The sequence below is a fragment of the Echinops telfairi genome, unplaced genomic scaffold (assembly GCF_000313985.2).
Source record: "Echinops telfairi isolate 266 unplaced genomic scaffold, ASM31398v2 ScPeMD7_5868;HRSCAF=6743_1, whole genome shotgun sequence".
Classification (NCBI taxonomy): domain Eukaryota; kingdom Metazoa; phylum Chordata; class Mammalia; order Afrosoricida; family Tenrecidae; genus Echinops; species Echinops telfairi.
Window position 1 is genome coordinate 4,157,150 of NW_022109768.1, and position 14,913 is coordinate 4,172,062.

The following is a 14,913-nucleotide window of genomic DNA, read 5'->3' on the forward strand; positions in this document are numbered from 1 at the left end:
CCAGCTGAAGCAGGGAACTGGCAAAGGCAGCTGCACCCTGGTCTGACCATCAGAAAGCAAGAGACCCGAGAACTCGAAAGGCGAGGCTCACTGAGTAATTTATCTTTCTGCCCTTCAATTAACCCCACGTGTTTATCCGCCAGGTTGGCACAATACACTTAAACTATCTCAGGAAGTCTCAAGGAACCAGAGGAATATTATGTGTTTCATAGGGTGCTATACTGCACCCTGGTTGACTCATCCCTTCCTTGTGACCTTTCTGTGGGGGGTTGTTCCATTGTCTACAGATGGATTTTGGGTGTCTGCTCTGACCCCCATCATTCTCAACAACTGTCCCTCCTAGCCTGAAGTCTATTTTGGGGGCTCTTCAGGGGCTTTGTGGTTTTGCTCCTATTGCTGATTTGTTATGTTCTCTTCTTGGTTTGCTGCGCGGTGGGGGTGTTCAGACTGGACTCACTCCCTGCTGTGTATCCCCAGTTTATCCTCTGTAGGGGTATTTTCGGCTTTCAGTCAAAATTCATTTGACACCAGCAATGAAATCCCTGTTCCACGTCCTCTTATAACTCCTGCTTGAACCTCCGGCAGCTCCCAGTCAATGTCTTGGTGATGATCTTTAAGCAAAATTTTATTTACATGTTGCTACTAGTGATAAAATTTGTGCATTCTGTTGGGGCATTTTTCTGTCTTTAGAAAAAAAATCATTTTATTGGGGACTCTTACAGCTCTTATCACAATCCATCCATCCATCCATTGTGTCAAGCACATTTGTACATATGTTGCCATCATCATTTCAAAATATTTTCTTTCGACTTGAGCCCTTGGTATCAGCTCATTTTCCCCCCTCCCTGGGTCATTTTTCTTTGGAATGGTTATAAATACGGATCTCTACTGGTCACCTGGCCACTGTCTTCCACATTTTCTGGCATAGTCAAGTGGGTGTTTCCAGTGCTACGTGAGCTTGTTCAAACATTTTGATTGGTATTCCATCAATTCCTATAGCCTTGTTTGTGGCTAAAGCTTTCAGTGGTTTGGACTTCTTCCTTCAGAACCATTTGTTCTTGCTCATATGCTATCTTCTGAAATGGGACGTGGACTGAAATGGGATGTGGACTAGTTCTTTTTGGTACAGTGACTCGGTGTATTCTATCTTCTTTTGATGCTTCCTGTATCATTTAATATTTTGTCCATAGAATCTTTCAAAATTGCAACTTGGGGCTTTTTTTAGTTCTTTCAGTTTAGGATATGCTGAGTGTTCTCTTCCTTTTTTGTTTTTTAAACTCTAGGTCCTTGCATAGTTCATTATATTTTACCTTGTTTTCTGGAGCCACCCTTTGACATTTTCTGTTTAGCTCCTTGACTTCATCTTTTGTTCCATTTGCTGAGTTGTTGTTAGGTGTCAGGGACTTGGTCCAACCCCTAATTACCTTATGCACAACAAAACAAAACAATGCACAGTCCTGTGGCATCTTCCCCGTCGTTCCTATGCCTGAGCCCACTGATGCAGCCATGGTGTCAATCCATCTTGTTGAAGGCCTCTCTCTTTTTCCATGCCCCTGCACTTGATCAAACATGATGTCCTTCACCAGGGACTGGTCTCTCCTGACAATATGTCCAAAGTATGTAAGATGAAGTCTTACCATCCTTTTCTCTAAGGAGCACTCTGGCTGTACTTCTTCCAATATAGATTGATCAGTCCTTTCGGCAGTACGTGGTATTTTCAGTATTATTCTCCAGCACCACAATTCAGATGCATTGATTTTTCTATGGCTTCCTTTATTCAATGTCCATCTTTCACATGAATATGATGCAATGGAAAATACCATGGCTTGGGTCAGACCCACCTTAGTTCTTAAAGTAAAATCCTTGCTCGTCAATACTCTAAAGAGGTCTTGTGCAGCAACTTTACCTAATGCAGTGGTTCTCAACCTGTGGGTCGCAACCCCTTTGGCAGGTCGAACAACCCTTTCACAGGGGGCACCTGATTTTTAACAGTAACAAAATTACAGTTATGAAGTTGCAAGGAAAATCATTTTATGGTTGGGGGTCACTGCAACATGAGGAGCTGTGTAAGAGGGTCGCAGCATTAGGAAGGTTGAGAACCACCGACCTAATGCAATTCATCTTTTGGTCTCTTGACTGCTGTTTCCATGATTGTGGATACATTTGCTGTAGCTACTTGATTAATAGCAAGTTTCAGAGTCCTCTGACATCCACTGTGGCCTTTTATTTCTTTCTTATCTTTTAAATGACCCTTGGCTTTCTTAATGAATGATATTCTTGGTGTCATCAGGTGTCCTTAGTGTTCAGTGCAGCAAATCTGTTCTTCAGATTCAAGTGGGATATACTCATTGTATTTTGGCTCTCATGGATTTAATTTTCTTTAACTTCAACCTGAACTAACATATGAGCACTTGGTGACTTGTTCCACATTCAATTCCTGGCTTAGCTTTAACTATTGGTAGTGAGCTTCTCCACTGCCTCCTCCAACAGATGTAGTCGATTTGAGTTCCGTATGTTTCATCTGGAGAAGTCCACATGTATAGTCACTGTGTTGTCAAGAAAGGGTATCTGTTATGAACAAATTGTTGGTCTTGCAAAACTCTATCTTGCAATCTCCAGCTTTGTTTCTATCAACAAGACAATATTTTCCAACTACAGTTCCTTCTTCTAAATGCCATCACATTAGAGGTGAGTTAATGATATGTCTGACCACATGCAGCAGGCTAATTTTTAGGTTGGTAATCTTGTATGGCCCTAGAATGACCTTATAAATATCCTAATGGTCTTTGGTAGAAAAAAGTCTCCCACTTCTGCCTTAGGCCATTTCTTACTAGTAGTTAATGGAAAAGTACAGCAGCCCAATTGCAACATGACTACCAATGGCCCAGACAGGAAATGGATTGGGTCACCTCACCAGGAAAAGCACCATGACCCGCTTGCTGAGGACAGAGACTGAATGGGTGGTGGAAGAAGGTAACTCTAAATCCCACCTACACCATATGACCAGTCGTAAAAATGAGGAGTGTAATTGATTTTTGTTTTATTATATGTGTATGAGGGTGCTTCAAATTTTGTGGAAAATTGAAAATATAATGGAATTTTCCATGAATTTTTAAGTCCTTTCAAATGTGCACATATGCACAGACACAATGTTTTTGTAATCATCCCTCCCTTATTACTTATGTAAGAAGTACTGGAGCTAGTGCAATTTCAGTTGTATGTTTTTATTACTTTAGATGCAAATATGACTTTTTAATTGCCTTTATTTAGAGAGTATGTATGGTTTGAGGAGATATGCACTAGTAGCAAGTTAACAAAGAGTGGAATGTAATAGTTAAATGTTGTGTGTCAACAGATTAGGTTACGGTTCTAAGTGGTTTGATGGTCATTGACGGATTGCTTTTCCATTATATAATCATTTCTATAATGTGATCTGGGGTAAGCAGCCAATTAGTTGTAAAAGGAGTATTCTTGGGGTACATCCCTAATATGTAAAGACATTCTGACAAAGCTTGTTTGCTTGCTCTTGATCCTGCATCTAACTCATCTGACCTCCAGCTCTTAGAAAGGGGAGCCAGCAGTTGATCTCTACGTACATGCTGAGATTTGCCAGTTCCTACAGCCCTGTGAGCCAGCAACTTGTCCAGGGTGGGTCTGCCAACCCTCTCAGCCATGTGAGTCGGGTGGTCTCTAGCTGAGACCCATGGATATGTGGCTTGCCATCCTCCACAACTGCATGAGCCATTTCCTCTCTGTGTATATTAAAGGGCTTTAAAAAACGAAATTAAAAGAAAATTTCTATAAAATCCCTTCCATGAACACTTGACTGGTTTTACTTTGCTAGAGAGCCAAATTAAAGGCATACACCTGACATAAACCTGTCGGGGGAGGGAGAGTAAATGAATTTGTTTATACATGTACAAAAACAATTATGTATCTGAGAAGACACTTAATACACGTTGTATTTAACTTTGGAAGATACTTGACACTTCTGACATTGATTTAATTATGCATTGAATAAGCAAGACTTTAAAAATAAATTCCTGTATTTTGATGCAAATTCCCATTACACATTGCAGTTGGAGGTGGGGATGGGAAAAGTCATGCTAATAGATTTTTGGGCTTTGGGTCTTCAACCGTTTTTTTAAAAGTGTTGAACAGATGATTTCTAAGGAATTTTCTAGCTTCACATTGTATGGATGAGCACCACCATTATCAATATGTCTTGCATATGGGAAATCCAGTTGTCACCGTTTAGATTTCAGTTAAATTTCTTTGCAAGCCATGTTCTTTTTGGACCTTAAGAGCTGGGAATCTGGAGATAGGAGGTCAATTTCACAAGCCAACTTTTCAGAGCCCATTTTCCCCCCTTGAATAATATTTAATATTTTAATAAGAGAAAGCCACTCTCCTCTATCCTCTGCTTCCTATGCCACAACAATCCAAATCCTTATTATTCAGCTCTCCCTTCCCAAGTTTTTCCTTTTCAACCCAAAACACCTATCAGTGTGATGTTCTGCTGATCACGTTACGTCCTTTCATGTACACTGGCTTTTAAAATATGCAAATAGACATTTGTGTATACTGCTCTTAGACATATAAATTGGTACAATCTTTGAGAGCAAATTGGCAATATACACAAGGGCTTCAAAAAGTTCATCTGAGTATGAAATGAATAAATAATGGAACTCGTCAAGAAAGAACTCTTTGAAGCCCTTGCCTACAACAAAGTCTTGAAGGTGTGTATGAATTTTGAAGGCCTGTTTTCACTTTAGGAATATAACCTAAGGGATTAACAAAGTCATGGTGGAAAGATGAATGCATTTATGTTAACAGATATTCAACATAAAATAATGGCTAACTAAAATGCCTAACTTCAGGGGATTCACGGAATAAATGGTCCCATACAGTACTTCATTTGGTAAGGTATCTGTCACCTTCAATAAAGAAAGGTGGTCATTTATATCAAATTATGAATTTCTGTAAATAAAGGTATACAGAGAAAAATACACCAGGATACAACACAAAGTAACTGTGGTAAATTTGTCTTCAATGGTACATGATTTCCACCCCACTATTTTCTAACTTCTGACAATAACTATGAATTATTTCCCTAACAAAGTAGCTGTGTCACCAGTTAATATGCCGATTTATTTCCTCTCAGAATCCTTGACATACTTAGTTTGATCTGGAAAAATCATGAATCCATGGAGCTATTTAATTCCTCAGATACTACATTGGACATACTCAACTCCCCTTAGAGGTTTGGAACCTTAAAGGAAAAATTATGTATTGAGATAGAACAATGAAGTGACAAAACAATTTTTTGGTGTGTTTTGTTTTTTGTTTGAAAAGTCAAATCATAGGTCTTTATACTATTTAAGTAGTGGCTTCTTATTTTAAACTATGACGAGCCAAGGAGACAAGATACTGCAGCAAACCATTTTAATAAGAATACAAAATTCACACCAGAGGCACATTCTGGGGAATGTAGATGAACTATCACAAGAATAAAAGAAGGCTCTCCGAGTACAAATATACAGGAAGGAATGGTTTAAAATAGGATTATGGTTTACAATCACATTACATTGTATTAAGCACTGAAAAGACATATTAATTAAAAAGAAAGCAAAAAGGCATCCGAACATATATAACAAATCTTACAATGCACAAAATGTGTAACGGTAATTTTAAGCAATTCATTTCAACACAAAAGAAATGAATCGGTGAAGTGATAACTCTCAAAGTATTATGTCTGTGACAAAAATTAAGAGAACTTTACATTTAATAAAGATTACCTTACTGCTAGGACCACACAGTGGACAAGCCAACCACAGACCACATCATCAACAGTGCCCTGCAACTGAAGCAGGGCTGGCCTTTCCAACCTCTTACTGTCCTGTTCCCGCCACACCCTACACTAACTACCCTTTCATTCCAACACGGAGAGACTCATCCCACGCACCATTCCTCAAAAGGAATTCAGGCGATCCAAAGCAAACCCAACCGTTGATTTCACCATGAACTTCAAAGGCGGCTTAATGAGTACAAAGAACCCCCAATTCATACACGGCGTTCCTTTCCAAGGGAGGAACAGACACATCACACATTATCTGAAAGGTTTTTATTTATGGGCTATGTACACTGGTTGGACAAGAATTACTGCTATCTGAGAAGGCACATATCTGTGATTTAAGGCTTAAATGGTATTGTTACATATAGAAGTCAGTAAAAGCTGTCTAGGAATTCACTTCTATCAAAATGGAATCTATCCCAAAACTAACTAAGCTCAGATTTCTACTAGAAACTGTCAAGAATTTCAATTCCTAAGTCCACCTATCAAAAAAATTATCTTAAGAAGGTTTCATTATGAATCAAAAGAAATTGCTAACGTAACTGCCCAATGACTTTGGCAATGCAGATGCATTAAGCTTAAAAATCTCACAAAATGATAGTGTGATTCTCGTGTCTTAAAAAAGTTTAAACACACCTACAATTTATTTTTAAAAAGGTATTTGCCACAACTCCACAAATCAACCAGTCATTTATGAGAGCTGCAGTCTGTGTGTGGAAGCTGCAGGGACACCATCGTTTCACTCTGCAAAACAGTTTCTTTTTTTCTTCTTCAAGATAACACATGAACATGAATCTCTTAAAGATGTTTAATATACTCATATACAAAATATCTGATGTTGAAACAAATCATGTAAACCTCCCTTTGGAAAAGTCTCAAGGGGCCCTTATTTCCAGGACCCAAAACCTCAAATTTTTATCTTGTCAGTGCAAATCTATATTAGATGTTTTCAAACTACAGAAATAGCCATTAACCCTCACCATACAAAAGGATTTCTCAAAAAGAAAAATTATTGTGTCCCGATTATAGAAATTATGCTGACATCAAAGCCACTCACACCCCCCTCCAATTTAACAGTTTGATTGTTACAGTATGAAAAAGGGGGAAATTAAAGCTGTTTGTGCAATGGTTGTCACCCACGCCCCTTCTCCCCACTCGGCTGAGTTCTTCTCAGGTGTGTTTGGAAATCTAACAGCTCGGCTTTCCCCGCAGGTGTGACTACTGCTCTTCAAGCCAAGATGGAGCGTCCACGCCCGGAGTTTTCAACTTGATGTGGAACTGCTTAAGTGTCTGTTCTAGCTGCTTCTGGTTCCCGGCAAAGTAAGCGGCAATGGCGTTGTGGAACAGGACCAGCTGATTGTGCAACACCTTCACCTGTGCAGAGAGCAGAGTTACACGCCGCGTCATTTTGGTTTACCCATTCAAGGCATGTTACACATCGCGAGAAATGAAGGTTTAAAATGTGTAATGATGTGAACATGTCTGAAATGTGCTAAGTGAAACAGGGCATAACACGTTCTATATGGCATGGCAGCTGTGGTCATTATATCACGCACATTCTTTCTGGTGATTTCTTCCTCTAACTCAATAAAGGAAACGATAGAAATACAATTATATTAGCTAGTTTTTAGTTGCACAGACATTATTTTAAAAAATTTAAAAATCACATCCCTAAAGCTTGCTCAAAATGATAAAATTCGAGTACTAAAGAGCAGAATGAAAAGAGTAAACGTCTCCCGATCTCGCCATACACATGCCCCAGCCCACTCATGTGCAATGTGAATTTTAAAATCCCCAGGTCAAAATCCACGCTTGTCAGAGAAAAATTGACACTTTCTCCTGAAAGAACTTTAATTACAGAACAAGCCTCCAGAAGATGGGACCGAGAAGTATGAAACAGAATAACATCTAAGAGGTTGATTGAAAGTAAAATTTCAAAACCAAGTTATGAAAATGTATCGCTTGTTCTCACTCTATTTTTAAAAACATGCACACACCCATGCCCACTGGCCCAGAAAACACCGTGGAAGAAAACACCGTGGAAGGCAGTTCTCCATTTGAAAGGAATACAAGGTAGCAGTCGTGGGGACAACCACTTGCTATGAGAGGGTGTCAACAGCCCATGGCAAAAGCCCATGATGTTTTCATTCCATTTTCCCCTCAGCTTTTCAAAGCCCCTTCATATTTCTGAACTTCAGTGTTCTCATCTGGAGCATGGGGACACTGACAGTACCTTTAGATGACTGGAGGTATCTATGGTTACTGAGTAGGTTCTGACTCACATCAACATACCACTTCCAAGACTAAATCTTGATGGGGGCAGACAGTCTCATCCCTCCTGCTCACCTTGTGGTTGGCAGGCTAATGCCTAACTCACAGTGCCATGGGGGAGGAGGGGGGCAGCGAATGTGACTTTTGAAACACTGCCTACTAAGTGCACAGTGAACTTGCCGGAAGATTGAAGTCACAGTCAGGGACAGTGAAGAGAGGGCTGTAGGTCCCGGGGAGGGAGGTCTGGCAGTGGGTGCAGTGAGGAGCAGCTCTGGTGGTGCAGGGACCCGCACTCGGCTGCTGACTGAAGATCGGCAGTGCCCACAATGCAGCAGTCACACTTTCTGCAGGAGAAAGCTGTGGCCGCGCTTCCGCAGTGCTGACAGCCAGGAAACTCTAGGGGGAGGTCCTCCTCTGTCCTACAGTGTCACTGTGAGTTGACACTTACGTGACAGCAGTGGGCTTACAGTGAGTAGTACACATATTTTGGTAGAAGAGCTAACAGTAGGCTTCTCCCTCACCCAAAACTTTGATTTATATTACATACCATAAAACATGTACATAGTAACTGCACAGCGTGGTAATCATTTCCTTTCCAAGAATTAATACCAGGCTAGTCCCAAGGAGCTGGAGAGCGAAGATGTCCCACTTGTCCGACTCTGCTCTGCTCCCCTCTGCTCCCACTCCTTCTTGAGCATACTCCCTCACGTCCCTGGGTTCGGGGACTGGCTGCAATGTCCCACAGAACTTGGGAAAATTTGAGGAAATATTTCACATGGTGGGTGCTGCTCTTCAGTCCCAAATCTGAGGGAGGGTCAGGCAGAGGTGAGCCAACTGCAGGGTCCAGCGTCAGAGTAAAAAATGTCCACAAGTCACAGCAGGTCTTCTTGTTTCTACCAAAGCTCAGCCAGGAAGTAGAGCTCTGGCTTTCCAGGGGATGTGACTGTGTGAGAAGTGTTCAGTGGCACCAGCATCTACACCTCATCCAAGGAAAACAAAGGATGGCGCCTGAGTCACACCCTCTACTGAAGTAGACTTTAAATATGTCCTCCTGGAAACAAACGTGTGGCTGGGTTCACACCCTCTATAGCCTTTTAATACAGTCCCTCATGTTGTGGTGACCCCCGACCATAAAATTATTTTTGTTGCTACCTCATAACTGTAATTTTGCTACTGTTATTAATCGGGTGACCTTTGTGAAAGGGTCATTCGACCCCCAAAGGGGTCTCAACCCACAGGTTGAGAACCACTGCTCTTTATGGTCTGGTCTTAATCCCACACTAATCCTATCCATCAGGACAACAGAGAATGCCCTGGAGTAGAGGCGGAAAATCCATCTGCTTCCTTGTGTGTGTGTGTATACACACACACACACACCCCGATCTTTATATATTTACATATATATGAATTTATATTGGTGCCTATATATATAATTTTTTACTTCCTTCTTTTTCTTTCCTCCTGCCTCACTATTATGTTTACTCATAGTTTATCTCTCAGTAATTTCTCTCAGATACATTGCAATTGATCAGACAGTCAGGAATGTGATACCTTCCTCACTGTCAATTTTAGAACCCTTACTCTTCCCCTGTCCCTGTCATTATTGGCTCACTGCTCACCCTTCCCCACTCCCCGCTCCTCCCCTGCCATTCCCTCCTGGAACCCTTGGTCCCATCGCTGTCTCCTTGGGATTGCTTCTCCTGCCTGTCTTGTATAGACAGACATGGAAAGAAAAAATAAAAAAAGACCATACAAATCATTCCAAGTCTAACTGTTATCCTGACCCAGAGTAAATGAGTATCTTTCTCTAATAATTTGGTATTCTGTGATGCCCACCTTCCCAACATGATTGCTGAAGAAAAAATGGGTGCATAAGCAAATGTGTTGAAGAAAGCTGATGGTGCCCAGCTATTAAAAATTATAGCATCTGAGGTCTTAAAGGCTTGAAGTTAAACAATCGGACATGTAGCAGGGAAGCAACAAAGCCCATATAGAAGAAGCACACCAGCCTCTGTGATCATGAGGTGTTGACGGGAAGAGGTATCAGAAGTTCAAAAACAAGCAATCAAATTGATGTGACGGAGTGTGGACAAAGGGAAGACCCAAAACCCACCTATAAGATAATTTGGACAGTCTCTCACAGAAGGGCCACATGGAAGGGATGACATATCCATGGTGTGATATAGCACAGATGAAACACATAACATAACTATCCTCTAGTTCTTTAATATTTCCTCCGCTTACTATTATAGTCTTTGTTTTACCTCATTAATCTTGTTAGACCTGTGGTACATTCATTTACATAATTGAGATCACTCAATGCATGAGAGCCAAGATAGATAACCCTTCAGAAACAGTAAGGGGAGTAATGATTAATTGAGGGTAATGAGAAGGCTAGGGGAGCTGATAGTAATGATTGTATAAACCCACTCGAGGGGTACAAATGACAGAATTGTAAGTGAACAGATACACTGAATGGTGTAAGATATGGCAAATTTTACATTTATATATATATTGTGTTAGTCTGGGTAGACTAGACAAACAAATTCATAGACACTCATATGTGTACAAGAGAGACCTTGATATCAAAGAGTAATTATATATTAAGAAAACATCCCAGTCCAGTCCAGATCGAGTCCTTAAGCCCGATATTAGTCCCTATGTCTGATACCAGTCTATAATTCCCTCTTTAGACTCACACAACACATGCAATGACACCGAATACAGGAAGATCACAGACCAGTGGGTGGAAAGTCTTGTGGATGTGGTGGCAGTGGAAACATCTCAGTGCTGGCGTGGGTCTCTGGTTCCATCAGTGCAGCTCTGTGTGGCTTGTCAACAAGAATGTCTCACAGGGAAAGGGTGTATCTGGCCTCCAGTGAGCTATTTATCTCCATGGCACCTCCAAATGAGGTCATCAAGCTGCGACCTGATTGACAGGCTAGACTCCAGCCCTTCACAAGTCGACAGGAGATTATGTAACTGGCACCCACAACAACAATAACAACTAATAAGAAGGGTTCCTGGAGGGGAGGGCAGGGAGGGGACAAAGGGGAGCTGATATCAAAGAATTCAAGAAGAGAACATTTTTAAATGTTTGATGGTTTTGAATGTTGATGGTTACAGCAATTGTACAATTATGCTAATCTAATTTAATTATGGACTGTTATAATATCTGTAAGAGCTCCTAATAAAAAAAAAAAAAAGATGCCCTCCATAAGGACTATAGCCATGGGCATATCAAGCCCAGAAGGATAACATGTAAGGAATTACGGCTAGAAGGGCGATATTAATTGACTAATTCACATAGTTTGGTAAATACATGTACCTATGCACAGATACGTGTCACTTAAAGTCTGGTCAATGTCCAACTCATATATGCCGATGGGTCCATCAAGTTGACTTATAAAATGGAAGCTGCTCTGCCTTTGTTGATTTTACCCTCGTAAGTTTTAAAGACCTCCCAACCCAGAGTCTTATAAGCACATGGCTTTGGGAATGGGGGCTTCGTTCCTGGGCTGCCCCTGCTGTGCAGGTGCACAATGCTCCCGGTGGCTTCCCGCTCCATGGGCAGCAGTTCCTCAGGCCCCTCACTGCAGCAGTGACGAGCTTTTAATATGGCTGTTTGCACATCATCCAAATACTATCATGCCCTATTTCACACACTGTCTCATAGACGTTAAACAATGCACACTTATAGAGAACATTTCTACCATCCTCATCCTCGAGAGTTACGTAAGGAGCCCCAGTGGCACTGCCAGGTAAGCTCCGGGCTGCTCCGAGGTAGGTAGTTCAAACCAACTAGCTGCTCTGAAGGAAAAGACGAGGCAGTCTGCTCCTGTGAGGATTTAGGGCCTCAGAAACCCTATTGAGGGTCAATATGAGTTGGACACAATTTGATGGCAGTGGGTCAGTTACTTGGCAAACCCTCTGCAGTGAATTCCCTCCTCTAACCTCCAGCCCTAGGTGGGTACTGATTAACGTTGTCACTATAGATTATGCTCTTTTATAACCTCTAAAAACTCACTCACTGTCATCGAGTAATTTCTGATTCACATTGAACCAAGAGATCAGGGTAGAACCACCCCTGTGGGTTTCTGAGGGTAACTCTTTTTTAAAAATCACTTTATTGGGGACTCTTACAGCTCATAACCTTCCATACGCAAACTGTATCAAGCACATTTGTGCTTATGTTGTCAGCATCATTTCAAAACATTTTCTTTCTACTTGAGCCCTTGGTATCAGCTCCTCTTTTTTTCCTCCTTCCCCACCCTCGATAACTGAATTATTATTATTTTCATATCTTACACCATCTGCTATCTCCCTTCACCCACGTTTCTGCTGTGTGCTTTCCTGAGGGATCGTTGAGATGGGCTCCCCCCGCCCCGTCCCCCTACTCTGAGGGTAACTTTTTACGAGAGTAGAACGTGCCATCTTTCTCCCACCAAGTGGCTGGTGGTTTGAATGGCTGACCAACTCATAGCCACACCACCACCTAAGACCCCCAAACAACAAAGCACACATTTCACAACAGAAATAATGCTTACATGAACAAAAATAATAACACTTCCATAAAGGGTATTCATGGAGGTCACTACTATTTGCATACACATTTACACTGTCTGGATTAGACAGAACTGAAATCTGGTTTCACTTGGGATTTCTTATCAGGATTTACTACATTACACGAAACACCAACTATCCACTTTGCCCCGTAGCAGTTTTAAAACCAGTGGCGTGGCACTTGCCCCGATGATATAAGGCAGAACCGAGGAACCAACAAAACCTAGTTCCTGAGAAAGAGTCTTCCTGCGTGTGGCTTTTCTAAGATGGCTAAGAATGGTACAGGTCAGTAGACTGCATATGGCAATGTGAGAGTGGAGATGGAACGTTTTAATAGGGTTGCTCTCCAATTAAATGCTAGATGAAGTCATCAGTGTAGAATAAAATCAGAGAAATTTAAACTGGAGGGATCCTCACAGGTGATCACTACTAACCCTCTGGTTTTACATACAGAAGAAACTGAGTCCCAAGAACATATTAATGGAGTTGCTCTGTGTCACATGATGAGTGAGTTAGGACTAAAATCCAAATCTTTTGACTGATGGCCCAGGAGATCCTCCTCCACACAAGCCTCCCAAGACAGTCAGGCCGGAACTGCAAGGTGGGTCTGGTGGAAGAAGCCAAGCTGCATTCTTTAGCCTCCAGGAGGTGACTGCTCTGAGTCCTGGGCACCTCTGTTTGTGCTTTTCATGCACCTGTATTCATACTAACACTCTTCGGAAAAGCAACAGACGAGGATGTAATGATCATAATAATAGTGAGCCTAGCTCAGATGCTATCTAACACCTCTAGTAACACCAGGGCTAAACTAACACACTCTGATTGAAAGAGTTTAATCAGAGCACGGCCTTCATCATAGCACTATCTGAAAACTCTTTGAATGTGAAGTATTCACTCGTATGAACTTTTTGTGGGGGAAGGGGGGTGGGTGGTGTACAGCAAATGTCTTTGAGGCTGTGATAGCCAATATCAGCCGGTGAAGAAGTAAGCCTCATTTCTACCCAGCAGTGCATAGAGTGTTGAGACCCAAGGAATGAACATCTCTCAAGCCTTGAGAAGGAGCTGAGCTAATCCTCTAACTGTTTAAACCATAGGGCACTAGCACTGCTGATTCACCCAAAGGTTGTTTAAAACAAAAGGAATTTTTCTTTGTCCTTGGGCAGAGATAAAGTTTTTGGCAGGCATATAGTTTAAGAGGTTCAGAGAACATGAAACAAGAACACAAAGAAATGTCTGTATAAACTAAAACAAGGTACATCTTGAATTATCTGGCCAGACATTTAAGGCCTGCAAATCTTTCCAAATGAAAACTTTTGGTGTTACTTACATACAAGGATGGTGTGATAGTAACATAATCTGTTGTCAATTTGAGACTTAAGAGTAAAGAGGTGGAGTTTAACCTGTCAATCAGGTCGCAGCTTGATGACCTCATTTGGAGGTGCTAAGGAGATAAACAGCTCCCTGGAGGAGGGACAGAGACACTCTCCCTGTGAGACATTCCTGAGATAAGTCACATGAAGCCAGAGCCCTGAGAGCTGTAGGAGTCACGCAGAGACCCCTGCCAGCATTGAGATCCTTCTACTGCCACTGGACCCACAATACTTTTCACCTACTGGCCTGTGATCTTCCTACATTTGGCATTATTCATGACTGCGTGAGTCTAAAGAGGAATTTATGGACTAGTATTGGATGTATGGAGTTGATCTGGACTGGGCTGGGATGCTTTCTTAATGTACAATTACTCTTTTATATAAAGCTCTTTCCTATACACATATGAATGTCTATGAATTTGTTTCATTAGTCTACCCAGATTAACACAGATGGTAAAAAAACCAAAACCCAAAAGCTAACATTTACTATATGTCAGACTGGAGGCACACTGTGAAGCAACCACCAGCTTTTCTGCGGGAGAAAGCTGAAGCTTTCTACTCCCATAAAGAGCTTAGTCTCATACACCCGCAGGGGCAGCAGTTCTACTCTGTCATTACAGGGTCACTATGCGTCAGAATCCACTTGATGGCAGCAAATTTGGATTTTGGTACGTGTCAGATTCTATGCTAGGAATACAAAGGTAAATAGTACATTGATGGTTGTTGATAGGTGCCATTAAGTTTGTCCCAGCCCATCGCGACCTTATGCACAAGAGAAGGGGACACTGCCTGGTCCTGCGCCATTCCAGCGATCGTCCCCAGTCGGAGCTTGCTGTTGCAGCCCCAGTGTCGGTC

The 14,913-nt window shown here is 41.6% G+C and overlaps 1 protein-coding gene across 2 annotated transcripts in view; it reads right to left on the reverse strand.

The window, feature by feature from the left end:
- Positions 1-5,428: 5,428 nt before the first annotated feature.
- The window catches only part of ARFIP1 (ADP ribosylation factor interacting protein 1), a 128,359-nt gene continuing 118,874 nt past the window's right edge, over positions 5,429-14,913 (reverse strand). For both annotated transcript variants that reach the window (XM_004708712.2, XM_030887192.2), the window contains one exon: positions 5,429-7,228. In XM_004708712.2, coding sequence (XP_004708769.2) covers positions 7,073-7,228 — 156 coding nt within the window. In that variant the 3' untranslated portion in view covers positions 5,429-7,072. The remainder of the gene's footprint in view (positions 7,229-14,913) is intronic.